Source organism: Meleagris gallopavo, chromosome 2 (genome assembly GCF_905368555.1).
Source record: "Meleagris gallopavo chromosome 2, MGAL_WU_HG_1.1, whole genome shotgun sequence".
Taxonomy (NCBI): Eukaryota; Metazoa; Chordata; class Aves; order Galliformes; family Phasianidae; genus Meleagris; species Meleagris gallopavo.
The window spans coordinates 9,549,264-9,567,155 of NC_139405.1; the positions used below are offsets into that span (position 1 = coordinate 9,549,264).

General features: G+C 47.0%; 1 protein-coding gene across 3 annotated transcripts in view; it reads right to left on the reverse strand.

Annotated features, from left to right (window-relative positions):
• Positions 1–17,892, reverse strand: part of GALNT14 (polypeptide N-acetylgalactosaminyltransferase 14) — a 65,902-nt gene that overhangs the window by 37,569 nt on the left and 10,441 nt on the right. For all 3 annotated transcript variants that reach the window (XM_085218871.1, XM_085218870.1, XM_019613452.2), the window contains exon 2: positions 5,432–5,601. In XM_085218871.1, the coding sequence (XP_085074997.1) occupies positions 5,432–5,601 (170 nt within the window). The remainder of the gene's footprint in view (positions 1–5,431; positions 5,602–17,892) is intronic.

A 17,892-nucleotide genomic window follows, 5' to 3' on the forward strand; every position in this document is an offset into this window, starting at 1 on the left:
TTCAGATATGACTAGCTTTGCCCTCCAGAAGAAATGAGTAACAGCCCCTTAAGCAGCACATCCTCATGCATTCAGAACATTCGCCTATATATTTCCATCAGATCCTCATACAGCCTATCTCACTTCTGAACTCCTTCCCAAGGGTCACCCTCATCCTTTTCACTTAGGAGAAAGAAGAAGAAGGGGAGAAATAGGACTTCAAATCCATAACTGCAGAATAATCATCATTTGCCATTTCCCTACAGTACCAAATCGCAGTATCAAGTGATCAATTCATAACCAACCCTGTCCTTTAACTGCCCCTACTGCAGCATCTTCTCCCAGTACCTTTTCTGCTTAAAGCTATCTTAGGGGAGCTACAACTTCTCAGTGCTTAAGCCCACTAAATCACATTTTATATAGTCCCTTCTCAACACTACTTTCCACTAAATGGAAAAAATAAAAAAATAAAAAGCTTCAAAAACGATATAAAGTAAAAATAGATATTTGAAAAAGATGATTGTATTCATTGAGTTTTGTCCTCTAAAGCCACCAGCCTCTGCCTCAGAAACCATCAGGACTCCCCCACCAGACAGCAAAAACAGGCAGGAAGAGCCACAGATGCTGTCACACACACTGGTGAGGTCACAGCCGTTCCCTAGATGAGAGCCTGGATGTGTAACCAGCTGCTGGCCAAGACTGCATGCTTCCAGCCCAAATCACAGCCTACAGGTCCCCAGGGAAACCCATCAGGTGTTCCCACACTCGGGTAAGACAGCAGCAGAAGGTAAGTCTTTAACCTTCGGTATTTCAAAGCACTTCACTCAAGGCTTGATGCTGAGTAATTTTGCTATACCAACATAAAAGTGTTTTCAGGAAGCCTGCACGTCCATGAGCAGGTTTTGATCTCTTTGATATCAGTGTGAAACTGAATAATCTCCCTATGATGCCAGTGGGGCTTGCCTAGATTACAACTGTCTCAAAGGTGATTAAGCCCAGGATGCTATTTAGGGATGCTGCTCACAAAGTGCTTCCCTTTTGTGGAGCACCTCCAGGCCAGATCCAGCAGAAGCAGGAGAATGGAAAATTTAGCTAAAATTAATATTTTCCCCCTTTTCAGGCAGCATCACAGAGTGGAGACGAGGACATTATGTTGAGTTTTCTCGAGCCTCATCTACAGCAGAGCCTGAGGAGCTGTTGCGGTGCAGTGCAGTCACTGCACGGCAGGCAGTGAGGACAGAAAGCTTTATCAAGAGTGCTTTGATGTGTACCACCTCCTCCTCTCATTTAAATGCACTGACTGTGAGTGACTGCAGTGTCTGCATGATAGGACAGACGTGGGTAATGTAAGGATGGCTACTCGAGCAACTTCAAAGCCCGTTACACAAATCAGAGGCAGCTACAAATTACATGTGCTGCAATCAAGGTTTTTAAATTGTGTTGCAAAACACTGATCCACACAACAGGCAGGAGACCTAGAGGTCACAGTGGTTTCTGCAACAGCAAAGAAACCTGGTCCGATTTCATAGCCAGGAGGCTGATCTGCGGTTTCTTCCAAGAGGAATTATTTTACGATTTTATGAAGTGCTTATTTCTGATTAATAGCAAGGAAGGCCTGTGCTGCCCTCTTTGCTTAGCTGCCAACAACTGCAAATCTCAATATTCTCAGCGTTCTGGCTTTGGACATCATAAGTGATAGCTAATAAAGAACCGCAAAAGCAGGAAGACAGCCATACCTCTTTGCATCCAGCCACATCCAGATTGGAGTTAAAGAGCTTCAGGGACATGCTAGCTACTCTGCTGCTTTTCAGGTCTTGAGTTCAGGTACCAGTGAGTACCTGAACCAGTGAGTACCTCTATCCTGTCAGCCAGGAAATGCAGGTGCAAAGGCACAACACGGGTCTTTATCTGAGCTCTAAAACAAGCCAAGCAAGAAACATAGAGGCATTTCTGTATTCTCCAGGCATTATGTTCATCTTCTGGGGGTTAAAAAGACAAGACACACCTATATCCCTGCACGGGGATATATGCACTTCTAACTGATGAGAATCAAAGGAAATGCTGGGTCATCTCAACATGGTTTTGGTCTAGTGGGCAACAAGGCTGGAGTAAGAGAAGGCAATGTGAGAAGTGCAAGGAGATCTTAGAAAGATTAAATCAAAGGCCATGTCATCAAAAACAAGAAAATCTTACCGCACGTGTTGTTGCTAGCAAAGGGAATATGACAGACTGCAAGATAAGATTTTTATGGGGGGCAAGTCCATGTGATCAAGTTTATGGCTGTAAGAACACACTCCATGTCAGCAGATGATGCAATGTCCAATCTCCAAACCTGTCAGCATGCCTGCAAGGCTCTCTTCTCAACCACAACTCGATTTGAGCAGCTGCTTCCTTTTTCTCAGACATGCACATATGCACACAAACATACCCCCTCCAGCAGTTGTAAAATTCAAGCTCAGCTGGGAAGATATGGCCTCTCGTAAAACACTTGGGATTCAGGCAGCTTCAGAAATTCAGAGGATTATTGCATTGTGCCAGGATTGAGCAGGGCTCCGTCTTTGTCCTCCATGCTCTGCCAGCTCGAGACAACACTTCAGAACTTGTATCAGAGCTGCAGAAGTAGAAGCAGGGGGAATATAGTAAAACAGGCAGTAGAGGATGCCTGAGGCTGGCTGACATCCTTTGCACAGTTAAACACATTGCAGTTGCTAGCAAAGTCTGCTGGAAGTTTTTACATCTCCAGACACTGCTGCAACACCTGTTGGTCTTGTCCCCAGTTTTATCTATCTGCTCCACCTCAACAGTGAGCAGAAATCCCTGCTCAGGCTAGTTCTTCTGGTTCTAAGGCACACTGCCTGTCAACTTCCAAAACTACTGAGCCATGCTGAAAACCTAAGATACATTCCCTATGCATGCATGCACGATACTGAGAGGTTGGTGAGGCCCTGGCACTGCTGCCCAGAGCTGTGGATGCTCCATCCCTGGAGGTGCCCAAGGCCAGGTTGGATGGGCCCTGGGCATCCTGAGCTGGTGGGGGGGGAGCTGCCCTGACCACAGCGAGAGGTCACAGTCAGGGGGGCTTTAGGGTCCCTTCCAACCCAAGTCATTCTGTAATTACATGATGGCAACTCAACTGCTGCTAAAGGTAAGAAGTGGCAGCGAGGTATCTCAAGCAGCCTGTGACCACAACAGCTAAAGGGATCAGCCACCTATCCCAGCAACAAGCAATGCTCATGCACAGCTCAGACGTGCAACCTGCACCTGGGCTCAAGCTGGTGTTGTGAGCATGGGAATTTCTTAAGTCTTGACTCTTGGTGGGGATGGGATAACCATCATGGGATGCTGCACTGCCCTCTCCTTGGGAAAGGCATCCCTTCATGTGGTCCAAGAGCTTGCTTGGTGCATAACCAGGAATGCAATTAAAGGAAAACCTGAAAACCTGGTGTGAGAGTTGAGCATGCTGCTTTGGGCACCAACACTTGGCTGAGAGATTGTAGGAGATCTGCTCACCCCAAGAACGTGCTTCAGAGGTGAGCAAGTGTCCCTAAGGCCTCCTGCCCCTCACATGAGCCTCTTTGGGGATGGCAGCTGGGGAGCCCCTTGGCATGGCTCTTTGCACAGCAATGCGCTGGAGCAAGGCACATTGTAGGATGCAGCTTCCCTCATGAACAGCTGAAGCACCAGCTGCAGCAGCTCCTCAATCACATGCATTCTGAGTAAACATTTCCTTCTATGTGGGATGTTTTGCACTCTGCATTTTCATCTTCCCCCAGGCCACCATGCCAGGACCTTTCCCCCTTCCTCCATCAGCCTCTTTTGCACCCATGTCTCCCAGATCTCCAGCAGCCATTTCCTCCATAGCTGCTCTCTACCCCTTGGCTAATCATGCAACATCTACAGCACTGCTCAGATGTATTCAAGAAATCAGAATCCATTTACTGCATTAAAGAAATTGGAAGCAAACGCAATTAGCACCAGCCCCTCCCACATGCTGTGCCCTCACTTCTTCCTTAACTTTCCTTTCCACATTCCCAGGAACGAGGTGGATGCCACCACAGCTGGGATGCAGCCAAGGGGCAACTGAGTCTACCTTCTTTCTTAGTAGGGCAGATGGTTAATAACCTTGGGGTTAATTCTCTCCAGGAATAGCACGCTCACTCTCTGATCTACTCTAATAGGTGTCCATCAAGGCTGTTAGTCCCATTCTGAAGAAAGGAGCTTTTGCTCCTTACTATGAAAAAGGGCTGGGAAAATAAATAGTATTAATAAATAAATAAGCAAGAACCATTGACTACTATAGGGCTGGAGAGCTGTTGTCATTTCAGCCAAAGTGCTGAGGAGACTTTTTGGTGCCAAAGGATATTTTTTACCACCATGATGTTGGAGCTGCTAAAAGAAATAACCCGGCAAGTTCTTACCTCTCCCATTCACTCTACAATAGACTCTTACAGCCCCCCATGAACTCCTCCCTCTGTAAAGAAAAACAGTTGCTGAGCAGCTGTTCCATCCATTTGCACCATCTCAGGGCCTCCTTCACAAGACAAGGGTTCCCAGCACCAGCAAAGGCTATACCCATCACAGCAATGTGCTCCTGCACACCCACTGCTGCAGCTATATATCACACAAACTTATTCCTGCTTTTCTGGAGAGAAAAAAAAAGGTTTTTTCTTTCTCTTCTTATGATCTTGGAATAATGCATTTACACAGGAAATAATGTCTTTAATTGATAGATTCAGGATTACTACACCTGACAATAAATCAATTGAAGTGAAATATTTGATCTTAACAATACAACCCAGCCTGAATGAAACCCAGTCAAAAAGCCCAGATCCCTCTCTAGCATCCTCAAATCAAGGAAGCAGAACACTACAATCTGCCCATATAACAAGGTTTCTTGAAAAAGATGAGGAAAATACAGAAGACTGAATAACATTACTGTTGCCACTTCTCCTGATTTTTCTGTGAATCCTAGGATGCCCAGTAGTTCCCTTAAATCATAGACTCACATAAATAAACATAGTTATTATAGTTGGAAAAGACCTCTAATATGACTTAGTCCAACCATCCACCTACCATCAATATCACTCAATCACCACGTCCCTCAGTGCCTCATCTCCACAGTTCTTGAGCACCTCCAGGGATGGTGACTCCATCACCTCCCTGTTCAGCCTGTGCCACTGCCTCACTGTTCTTTCTGAGAAGAGTTTTCCTAATATTCAACGTGAATCTTCTCTATGCAATCTAAGGCCATTACCTCACATCCTATCCCTGCTTTTGGATGCATAAGAATTGAACAAGAAAAAAAGAAATCAAAAATCAGCAAGCCATTGGGGCAAGCGCATCTCCTTGCTGCGCACACCTCTCCGTGCCCCTGCCCTAACCCCCCCCGCAGAGCTGTGGTCCCCCCGCAGTGCCTGGCATCCCAGGGGAGGGAGGGCATTGTGGGCAGAACCTGTGGTGGCGGGTGTCACGGATGGCACGGTCACTGGGCATCCTCTCGCTCTCCCGCTGGTTAAAGGCATGGAGCCGGTACGGGTCCTCTCCGCCCTTCCACTTCCGAGCGCTCAGGTATCTCCGCTCTTCAAACTGATCCCACAGGTCGTCCCAGTCCGCCTCCGAGCCCTGCGCGCACAAAGTCAGCCCCATTAGAGACAGGAAGGAGCACCCGGCCCCGCTCCAGAGGTTGGGCAGCCCCGAGCCAGGCGTTGCTGGAAGATGCTAACAGTGAACCTAGTTAAGCCTTTGTTTTTTGTGGTTCTTTTTTCTTTCTTTCTTTGCTTGTTTTCTTTTTCCCTACAGTCCTACAGTAGCGACATGTTAAAGAGAATTTGGTTGTTTGAGTTTGAAATGATTAATTTCTAACCGAACACCCCCACCACTGGTCGGTCCCACTCTCTAGTAGCACGATCTCAGGAAACGTAGACAAACACAAAGACCTGCAGCCCTGCCACGCCATGCCCTCCCAGGGTGCCAAGCAAAAAGGACAGAGAAGCTTTTTCGGCACCAGGCCGGTGAGTGCAAGGCAGTGCTGATAAGATCGCATCATTCCAGCAGCACAGGCTCTTTGATCTCAACACGTAATGCAGGGAGATTCAAACATGTACAGATGTCTCAGCCCCTAAGAAAATTGTGATCTTATCCGATAATTGATCTTTACTCCTTTTTTTTTTTTTCTTTTTTCCCACTTTTTTTTTTTTTTTATTTCTGTTAACACCATCTCAAAGGAGATTTTGCCTGCTAATAGTGAAAATGAAGCTTTTGAGATGGGTAATTTTTATCCTTTAATTGATTTTACTCACATGTGACGGTGCGCTCGCTGTGTTAACAGGACAGGGAGGAGGGAGCCCCAGCTGCTGCTCACCAGGCAACCACCAGCACCGCTGCAGGGCATCCCCAGAGCACAGTACCCAACAAGCACCCTGCTTCAAGGGACTTTCCCCAATCCTGGTAGAGCCTGGGCTACAGGGCCTTGTAGGTATGGGGTAGTTATTCCCCTGTAGCTTGACCTCACAGCTGTATTTGGAGTTCCTCCAGAATTTATCCTGCTGCAAGACACAAAGAAAGCCCTGAACCACCAGCTGGACTGGCAGAAAGCCCTCAAAGACTGGGAGAGAGTTATTAAAATGATCAGGTCACCGCAGCCCAGCAGGTTTACAAGCAGAGGAACGTACGTAAACCATCTGTAGGTTTTCAGGAGGACGGATGTAGACGGGGTGATAAATATTGTTGATGTTTTTTCTGAGGCATCTTGCAAAACATGATTTACTGCTGCGTAAAAGATGAGGGAAAAGCAAGCCGATTGCATCAAAGGTCCACCAAAGCCCTCAAGTTTATAAAGATTTCATGCCTGGGGGGACTTGCTCTGTTAAAACAACTGCCACCTAAATTTTAATGGCAGGAAGAAAAGCAAAACTAGTTTTTTTTTTTTAAAGAAATCAAACTTGATATGAGAAATGGATTTTAAAAGTAGTCACAGAGCACTTAAGGCCGTTAGATGTCTCTCTGTATATTTAAATGTCAATTAAATCCAATAGGCTTAGAGCAGCTAATGGTATGGACACATACCATTCAGGAAAGGCTCCAACAAGCTCAAATGAGAAGGCTGCTGTGGGTCAGGAAAATGCTGTTTGCTAGCTATTCCCAGCCCAGCTGCACACTTGGAGCATCTCTGTGGTGAACACCCAATACCCCTGCAACATTTCCTCCTGAAACTCCCCAGCCCACTTTGATTCATCTGCTTCACTCACTTAGAGACAGTTCTGGGTCACTGGATGAGATCTTAATTGTAATATTTCCCTCACATATTATTAGCTCTTCCTTGCTCTAGAGTCCTGTCTTAGGAATTACTTAACTGATGTGCAGAAATCTAAACTTAATTTATTGTGATCTAACTCACTTTAGAAGCCAAATTACCCTGCACTAGAAAAGAATTAAGTCAATACTCTTCTTGCCCTTCTATCTTCCACAGCACTCCTCTCCCTAAGCTTCATATTCATTTTCTCTCATGTACAAGCAATAAATTTTCATTGTTTTTCCTTGGAATTAGGTAATTTCTCTTTTAGCACTGCAATTTAATGACTAGTATTAATTATAGGAAACAGTCAGTGCTTAAAGAGTTTGAGAGACTGAATGAATCCACAGGAAAGAGTGGAAAAAGATATAAAAAAAAAAATGAGTAGCTCTGGCCACAAGTGCTATGAAGCTCATCCTCTTCTCCATGCTGCACCCTGCAATGCCTCTGTTGCATTTTCTTACCCACTGCAGAGAGCATCAACTGCATCCCATCATGTGGCAGGGATGCTCCCAAGTGAGAATGCAGATCAGGGAGAATCTTCTCCTGTCAAAAACACCCCCGAATCCCAACAACAGCAAATAACTGGTCAAATAACAAACCAAGACCAAGCACAGGGGTGGCTTTCCACTGCAACGGCACTGGGTGCAAAGGTGTATTTTGTCATCTGCTGCTTAAATCATGGATCAGAAACAAAAGAAGGGGGAGTGGTGCTGTGGGGGAATAGCAGGTCATTAGCGGCTAAGAATACAATCTTCTGGCAACCATTAGTGCTTTGTTTATGTGGATTTCCCCAAACATGACATATTAATGGCATAATAATTGTGTGATTACAGTAAAGCAGGGATCACTGGAGCAGGAAGGAGGAACAAGCATCCCTGGCTGCTGAGGGCACGAGGGATCCCCCAGGACAGTTCTGCCCCCAGATATGGGCTGAAGGTTTGCAAAAGTGAACTCTCCTGTCCAGAGCAGGGAGCTTGGAGAGTTCGTAAGGAAATACATATGGAAAAAAAAATCATCCACTAAAAATCACTTGATAGATCATTCCTGAGCTGAAAGCAGCTGAGAGAGCAGGGAAGGCAATCCATCTAGCCGAGGTGGGTGCCAAGGAGGAAAGGCAGTGGGCAGCAGGAACTAAAAGTGGCTCCTGATTCACTCCATTGCAATGTTTACCGGCTTAAAATAGAGAACATAAGCCTTTGCTAAAATAAAAGTTGTTTTTGTTTTGGCTTCATTTAGACAAGCAGGACAGGCACAATGCACAGGGTTTCACAAGGGCATTCTGTGCCTGCTCTCCCTCTTGGGATCTGGCTCAGTCACATGGGGAGTTGGGAGCACCAGCAGAAACAAGGCATGTCATCACACTGGGACACGATCATATACGTCAGCACATCAGCAGAGAGCCTTGCTCTCTGAGGAGCTACAGCCGCCATGAGGCCTTTCCTCTCTCTTCCTTAGGTAGGATCATGCCTCCCTAATCCCTAACCAAGTGTTCATCTCTGAGGCTTTCCTGGGACTTGGGCATTAATAAAAAGGAGGACAGGAGAAATATAAAAATACATCAGCCTAGCAGAAGCTCCAGTAAACAAGGGAAAACTCCTCTCCATTTGGCACAAGCAGCCTCTAGGGACCCGGATGTCCTGAGGCATGTCACTCCAGTCCACAACAATTTGAGCTCTTTGTGTGCTGCTGCTCAGGGACACCAAAGAAAGAGGGTAATCCTTTGGCAGGAATTACAGCCAGGCATTACACAAATGAGATTTAAACATCATGCCAAAGCGCTGGGCCCCTGCGAGCGGAAGGCTTGATTATAGGGCTGCTGCTGTCCAAGGCGCTAATGCCATCTGAAGGGATTATATATAACACTTCAAACAGAGAAGGGCTCATCCTTCCCTGTGCCCTGGTACCCGAGCAGGCACTAAGAGGGACAGCAGCCCCAGCAGGGGAAAGCAGCAAGGCATCCTCTTCCCCACCTTCCCAAACATCCCAATGGGACTTGCTCAAATGCAGGGTGGGATCGCACATGGGGCACTTGAAAAAGCTGAGCATCAAGGCGCAATTCACACTTTGGGGTATATTTTTTCTGTGTTATAGTCCACATCCTGATAGCCCCATCCCAACCAGTACCAAAACTAAGCAACAGGCACAGGTACAAGGTCACACTCTTTGCCTCGTGTGGTGGTCCCAGAAGTGGACTATGTGTCCCCTGAGACCAGGCTTTGTGCCCACAGTGCCGTTCTGGAGAGCTCCAGGTACTGTGCAGCAGCTGGCACAGGACCCACTCCTCCTTCTGCTTACCCTCCTGTAAGCCATCCGAGCACTTCAGTACAAAGTTAGCCAACTGCAGGCATTTGTTTGAGCCCACAGAAGTCACTGTTTAAATGCTTAACTCTTAAGCACTTGCTTAAGCACCTCTTTGGCTCAGGGCCTTCTTCATCGGCTTTGTGCTGACACCAAAAACGTGCCGGAAAGGGAGGCAGCTCTGATCCCAGGCTGTCACCTGCCCTTCACAGTCTTCTGCCCCGTGAAGACTTCAGCTCCAACTCCTCAGTTGAAGGCTGTGACACTTGCTGAAGTACCTGGGCACAGGTACACCTTGGTGGCAGTTCCATGGGTTAGGCCCTGAAGGGCTACCTCAGGTGAGGATGCAAAGCAGAGCCAAGGACCTCCCATCGCTTGGAGGTGATTCAGCATCTCTCAGCAGATCTGAGACCATTCAGGCTGAGAGAAGAAAGACAACTAAATATCAAATCAAATATTAATACCGATACCTAATTAAGACAAAGCATTTTTCTAGCATAGTCTGTCCTCCGACTTGGGTCCCTAGAGGATCTCTAATCATTCATCACTGAGCTTGCTGCAAATGACCTTTTCCTGCCTGTGCATGGTCTCTCACACACACACAGCTGTCTTCAAAAGGCAGAGAATTGCCTCCTTTTGCTAGCTCAGCAGGAGCACAAGTCCCTGAGGATGTTCCAGTAAGTGTCCCACTTACCCATGGCCCTGAAGCCAGGGCCATGCTGTCATTACCCTTGTTGGAAAATGGCCATAGCAAAGGACTTGGCCTTTGAGAACTTAGGTTGTAAGCACTGCCTGGATGGAAATACTCCTGTTCTGGGCCTTGACCCGGATTTCCAATGCCTCATCTCAGTGTCCCCATGCTCATCTGGGCATAGCAGAGGCTGCTGGCCAGTGATATGGCACAAGGAGCCATTCCAGAGCTGAGGCAGCTGGACCGTGTTTAGGTAGAACACAGCTAGGACCAGCACTTTGTGCATTTTCCATTTGTATCCTCAGTAAATGATACACAGGGTTCACAACACCCTTCGGGGCTTACATTTGCCAAACTCACCAGCCAAATATGAAGGCACAAAAAGCTGCCAGAGGATTATTGATGCAGTTTCCAGTAAGGGCACCAAAGCTTTAATTTTAAACGGATGGCTAGGGCTGCCACCAACATGGGGAATTTATTTGCAGATCAGGAGACTCTGACTTGCAGGGAGATAAAAATGACAGATTCATTTCTTTGATGAAAGGCCAGATTTTGTTTCCAGGGCTTTGCTAAGGAGAAAGGTTTCATCCCATGCTCATGAAGCAGCACTTGTAGTACCAGCAGTGGTGCCAGATTAAAACACACCCCCAAGTCCTGCAGGCAGCCTGGGCCTGATCTTCACAGGTGAACAGTGCTCCTTGTTTGTCATCCTCTTGCTTCCATGGGACAGAGACAATGCATTGCACAACCCCGGTTCACAAGAAGTCCCTCTGGTGACCTCTGTAATTTCCAGCATGATGGAAACAGAGCGTTCTGCCTCTCTGTGATGATAGAGAAGAATGCATTTGCCTTTCTCCATTCTTCTCTCCTAAACCTTCTAGCAGGCACAAACTTCTGGTCTTGTTGGAAGAAAGTAATCTTTTCCTGCCCTGTTTTCATTCAGTTATGAATGTTCTGTCTCCTGTATTTCCCCATTCTCCATTAGATCTTCACTTATTCATTGCCCAGAAGGAGTCTCCCATAAGAGTGTCTCTCATATCTCTCCCTTCAAAGAGCAGAAACCCAATAGTTCCCATCTTCTTATCCATTGTATCCCCCTCTGTGCATGAGGCAGGAGGGTTCACAGGTGCGATTGGTACTTGCTTTGCCTTTGCCAAAACCACACTAAGAAGTCAACTCTTCTTCCAGCCTTTGGCAACATGCAATAGAGCTGTAAGAACAGAGCTTTCACTTCTCTGTCTGTCTCTCCTAAACCCAAGGTTCACACTGCTGACCTCTAGAAGCAACACACAATATTGACTCCTTTGAGTTCCCAGTCCAAAAGATGCTCTTCATCCTCTACCGCTCCCCAAAATCAGGTGTGCACATGCAGCTGTAGAAGAGCACCTTGCTGCACAAAGATCAAACTTTAATTTGTTAAAATAATAAATTAGTTCACAGACTAGCCTGACACATGAAGACAAATCCTGTATAATTAAAAAGGAAAGGAAGCCGATTATATGCTCCTGGAGAATATTGCTGCCTGCTTCTGTTTTATTTATACGTTACACTGTATAATGAGCTGAATATTTAGGAGGTCAGCACAAACCAAGCTGCTGACTGGAGAAAAGAGAATACTCAGCTCTGTCTGTGCCTGAAGGCACACAGTAGGAAGGAGAGGATTTTCAGTCGTCTCCCTCTGTCTGCTGCTCCCCCAAGGCCCCTCAGGTCTGCTTGGCTCAATTGCTCATTCTAAACTATGTGCGCTTGGGCAGAGATTTTCACAATAAGCTTTTCCCTGAGTCTCATGTCTGCAGCCCTACTTCATCCCATCCCTCTCCCGGTGGGGTTTGTGCTTTCCAAGCTCATGTGGCTGGTACTGTTCCCATCACTAAGCTGAATTTTTTTTTTTTTCCTAATTTTAATAAAACCACATCCTCCAGAACAGAGAACCTCCAGGTACTGCCACAACCCACCCAGAAAGGATGAGCTAGGTCAGTTTTTGTCACCCCCTGCCTGCTGGCACCTGTGAACCTTACTAATGGGTCTGCCAGCAGCAATTAGGAAAAATGAACTTGGGGCAGGTCCTCCCTCAGCTCAGACAGAAATCACTGTAGAATGCTGGGGGGCAGCACTGCTGTTAAGAGAGGCTGTTTGCACTCTGCCTGTTAAATCACCCTGCAGTCTTGGTCCAGCTTTCATTCCTCTCTCTGCCACAGGTTTGAGAATGTTCTGCAAAGGACTCACATCACCACTGCGCTGCAAAACACTGCAGATCAGTGTAGCCTTCAGCTACAATGCACATAGCAGCTGCGTGCTGCCCAAGGCTGTCTCAGTGTCTCTATCCTGCCCTGCTGTGGCAGGGGGCTGCTCAAATTCCATGGTCCCCCATCTCGCCCCACAGCAGCCCTGCCTCACAGCCTGCTGCTGCAGACACTAACCCAAACAACATCTCACCACAGACAAGTCTGATTTCAGCACAGAAATCTGCCTTTGACTCGAGAAGTTTTTCCCAATGTGATCTTCCTTGGATGGACCTCTGCCCCTCCTCAAAGAGGGCATAACATCCAGGCATCCCCACTGGCACACATAACAAGACCAGTTCAGTATAGCAACCGAGGATGAGATTTAGGATACCTGTCACTCCTGCAAAGAATCTGATACCTATCTGTCCTTCCACAGCCCTGGGCAAATGATGCATACAGCACTCTCTCCAAGGCAGGAGAGGGGAAGCTGAATATTACATAGTAGGGGGAACAGAAGGCAGGAAAGCCCTAGGGTGGCCCTCCAAAGGTCAGCAGCAATTACACAGTGCTTTAATTGGGAAAGAAAGGAAGGTAGCATCCATCCTTGCCCTTCCACCCCGTGCCAGCCATATTCAGTCTTGGCATCATCAGAAGTCAAAGACTTTTGGGAACAGTGCAGACCTATGGGCAGTAAGTAGGGTATCAAAAAGGAGATACTGCAGAGGCAGGCGACATTTGCTTTTCTTGTGAGCCATTTCAGGGCATACGGGAGCTGCTTCCCAGCCATGAAGGTCAAAGCAGTCTTCCCATGCTTCAGCAAGAATGGCAGCTGATTTAGTATTTAGGAGCCCACAGCTGCACTCATTCTCCAGCTGAGCTTTGCTCTTCTTTCTGCATAAAAGCCAAAGGTCAAAGCAGGAAAGGGAGGGTAAAGAAGCCAGCAGCTCCTATACTGCTCTGAAATGACCCCTATCAAGAGCCCCTGTGCCTGCTTTGGGAAGGGATCTTGCTGCTCACATGCCTGGCATCTGTGACCCAGTGTGGCCTCTTCACAGCAGCAAAGGCAGTGGTAATCCATCCAGTAATTGCTTCCATGGCGATCTTCACACAGCTTTAGATACTAACGCTGCTATCTTTCCCCTTCCAAACCACACAGCAATGAAGGGTGATTGGTGGCAGCCACATGTGAAGCATCATTGCCAGATAAGGGAAAGTGCCTGCAAGGGAGGGAAAGCTTAGCCTCTATTTTACCTGGTTTTATTCTGACAGGGTGGGGAGGGAAAGAGGAGATTAGAGATGAGATATTCAAGCAAAATAAAATAATTGCAAATGCACAAGGCACTTATATGCATTGTGTTCACTATCCTCAGGAAACTGACAGAAAGTCCCACATCCTTGTCAGCTAATTGCTTTTGAGGAGCAGAGCTTTACTAGGTGGGCATCCAAGACAGAACCACCTGCACCTGAGCCATTGTCAGCAAGAAATGCTGTCAATCAAAGCTCCTGCACTCAATTCCCAGCTCTGGACAAGCCCCAAACTTCCCCCAGTTGTGCTCAGTTTCCTTGTCCCTACTGTTAACTCCTCAGAGCACCATCCTGCTGAGTAATTCCCAGCCTCTCCCCTTTTCTCATTTTTGGAAAACCCTACATTGGGATTAACCCAAATTTTGAGCTGAGCCACAAACATTTTGCACAGAAGCAAGTGTTTCTGTAACCTATGTTGGGTACAGAACCAATCCTCAATGTGCAAGCAGAAGCATGAGAAGATGGATCTCAGGTCACTGCCACCGTGATGCAGGACACTCATACCATCACCAGCAGCCCATCCTCCCCAGAACTCTCCTCGAGGAGGAATTGGATTTAAAACATTTGTGACAGCAAGAACTGATCTAAAGCTTTGATTCTTAGGTACCTGCTGCCAGAGTATTTGCAAAATCCTGGAGCTGGCAGTAATGTGAGTGACAGCACCAGAGATACAGAGGCATAATTTAGAGCATGTGTGTCAGGCTAACCTTCATCCATCTCAGCTCAGTAATAGGGTAAAAAATACCCTGGCTATTGAGGAACGCATCGTAGCAAGGTATTGTGAGCTAGAAAATAAATAAGCCTGGTCAGAAAGGACTGCAGGGAAGGAAGAGTGCCAAGGGTTGCAAAAGGGAGAACCTCAGACACGCCAGCTCCATGCAGCAGGCACTGTCCAGGGATGACATGGGGCTGGCAGCAGGGACTAAAGCTTGTATTGACTCCTGAGAAACATTTTAGGGTAGATTTGCCCCAAAAGTGCACCTTGAGGCCAGTGAAAACCGTCTGCCAGAATCTGCACCTGATATAGACAGTTTCTGCAGTGAAAGGTGGAAGTCTTTCAAGTGCTGCTTTATGACACACATAAGCTATCCTGCCTTTCTTAGAGAAGAAGGCAAAGAGAAGAAGAAAAAAAAAAAAAAAGAAAACAAAACAGGTAATAAATACAATAATAAATAACCTGACAGCAAGGTATTTCATGAAAGAAATATACAAAGCATTTTGCCAGACTCTGCCTCCGCTGGCTCCAGGGCTGGGCATTGCAGGGATGCCAAGGGACAGTGCCAAGCTCAGCAGTGGCAGGGGGTGACCCAAGAGGTTTGGCTGCCTTACAGCCTCCTCTACAACTGTAAAATCATCCCTGCAGGGAGGGAGGAGATGGTGCTGGGAAAATCACAGCTTATTCTGGAGCAAAGTCTCCCTTCTAGCATTGCAAAAAATACCTCCTTGCCTAGAGTGACAAGACTGGGAAGGATTTTCCCTCCAGAAAAATGAAACAGGAACATGAGCACGGGTGCAATAGATGCACACCAAGCTGGAGGACAGCAGAATTGCCTGCTTTTCTCAGTACTCTTCTCCCAGCCTTTGCGTTGTTCCTTCACCAACACTCTTCAGCTCTGCTCCAGCACCAGAACATCCCCTGCTTCACCTATTCCCTGACACAAAGTCCAGAGCATCTTCTAGCCTTCCTCCTTTTTTATGCATGCTGGCAACATCTGAATGCGATCAATAGTTCTGCACATATCTAGAAGCCAAAAAAAAAAAAAAAAAGAAAAAGAAAAAAAAAAACAGTCAAAACCAAAAAATAAGCTTACTGCTGAGTTACGTGGTGCAGCAGATTCCAAACACCTCCAAAAAGCATGGGGATCTGGACAGAAACCAGCAAGCAGACACTGAGCTTTGTTGTTATTATTGAAACAAATATCCCCACTCTGGCACCGACTCTGTCACAGACACACAATTCTCTGCAATAAGGAACACAGGACTTCTGTAGAAATCAATCAAGAAAATGTAGCTTTGATGGGCAATTACTGCTTGGCTGACATGGGACCAAGCCTCCACCTTTGGCCTCAACCCAGCCCTACTGCAAGTTGGGAAGGGCAGCACCTGAGCCAAAACACCGAGCGGGCACACAGGTGGCTGTGGGAGTCCCACCACAGCCTGCAGCAGATGTTTCTGCCCACACCAACACAGATGTCTGGGGCGAGGCACCAGAAATAGCCTGCTGAACAAACCAAGACTTTTCCTCCCACACAGAGAGAGAGCTGTAATGCAGAGCCGCCGAGTACAGCTGAGCTTTTGAGCGCATCCCTCTTTTTTGCAATGGAAGGAATAACATCTCGACAGAAATAAAAACTGTGACGGTGGATTGTGCCAGCTCAGCTGGGAGCTGTCAAACATCTGTATTGTGGAGCTTTCCTTCTCTTGGTCTGCCAGCAACCTCTGTGTCTGCTCTAAAGCAGGAGCAATAACGCTCACTCAGAGTCATGTGAAAATTATATTTGCAAAGCGCTCGAAGGCTCAGCAATGAGAGAGGGTTCACCATGCATTTCTCCTCACTGACCCTATCCTCTGCCTCCCGACTGCAGAAAGAGAAGCAGGCTTTCAGCAAAATCCTCGTTATCCTAAAATAGGAATGCAAGGTGCTGAAGTGAACCAACACAGCGGGAACAAGGCACATCAGGACAATACGTTCCCCCTAACTGAGAAGGGAAAAACAAAACCCAGCACGGAAGTGGGAAATGCCACCTCCAGCAGCACACCTGAGCTGCAGCAAGCTGCCTTTGGCTCGGCTCTTATCCTCTGCCCAGCACCCCAATGAAGATGGGAAGCACAGCTGGAGAACAGCTGGCCAAACCCCACAGACTGGGATGGGCTCCACCGCCAGGACACACCACCACCCCCTTATCTCCTGAGAAGTGGCAATTCCCTCAATAGAGGGAATTAAATTCTTCTTCATGATTTGATAGAAGGTTTTGAAGAGCTGGCTGAACCAGAGACAGCAATGAAAGCACGAGGGACGTCACAGGTGATCAAGCATTCCAGAAGCAGAAGGAGAATCACAGAATTGTCAGGGTTGGGAGCATGAAGAAGGCAACCAGGACGTTTATGGAGAGCTCTACAAGGCTCATTTTAAAACATTCCCTTTGCCAGAGCAAATTAATATTTGAGCAAAAAATATTGCAGAAAAAGTCAGTTGACTCATGAAGAGCAAATACATTAAATATAGAAATTAAGTAATCGGAGTGCAAAAGAAAAGGGATTTTAGCCCTGTTCCGAGCACAGCTCTTGTTGCAGCCTTACACAGGAGCCACCACATTGCCCTAAGCCTGAAGCAGGGGCAGCAGATGGCAAAGCTTCTCCTTGCTCCCCGGCCATGCTCCTCTGCAGCAAGGAGTGGGACTGGCATAGGGAGCTGCCCCAGCACTGTTGCAAGCTGAGTTTTGGAGTCTTTACACTGGCTCTAGTTATTTAATGAAGGACTGACAGTAGAAATAGGAGAAGAAAATTATCCCACGCACAGCCTGATGTTTTTCTCCACATGCTGCTTGTTAGCCTTGCAAACAAATAGCGATGCCATAAATTGCTCTGAATGTTTGCTATGGTTGTTGGTTTGGAATGTTCCTTTACCTCCCTTGAAACACAGCTTTTTTCGGTTTGCCTCCCTTGATTACAAAGCAATGAGGTGGAGAGGACTGATGCTCACAACCTGAGTATCCCCAGTAGAACACATGCTGCATCCACAGTGAGCACAAACCTCAGCAAGAAAGGAGAGATCCCACCTCCAACTCTATTTAACAACTTTGAGACAGGCAGAAATTTAGGCTACAGATGTCACAGCCGTGATGTAACAGCCACAAGCCAGGTCCTGCCACTAAAAGTTGCATTTACCCACCCCAAATGCAGCTCCTGAACTCCTTCAGACTCTTAAATCACACAAGGCAGTAAGGGCAAACCAAAAACACCAGCAGCTGATTCCAGAGGATTTTGGTGATCCCCAAGCAGAGCACTGAGTGGCTAGAGACAGTCTATTGAGTTGAGGGAAAAGCAACATCGCTCCTAGCAGGGTTGAGCCCATACTTTGCACTGAAGCCTCAATGGAA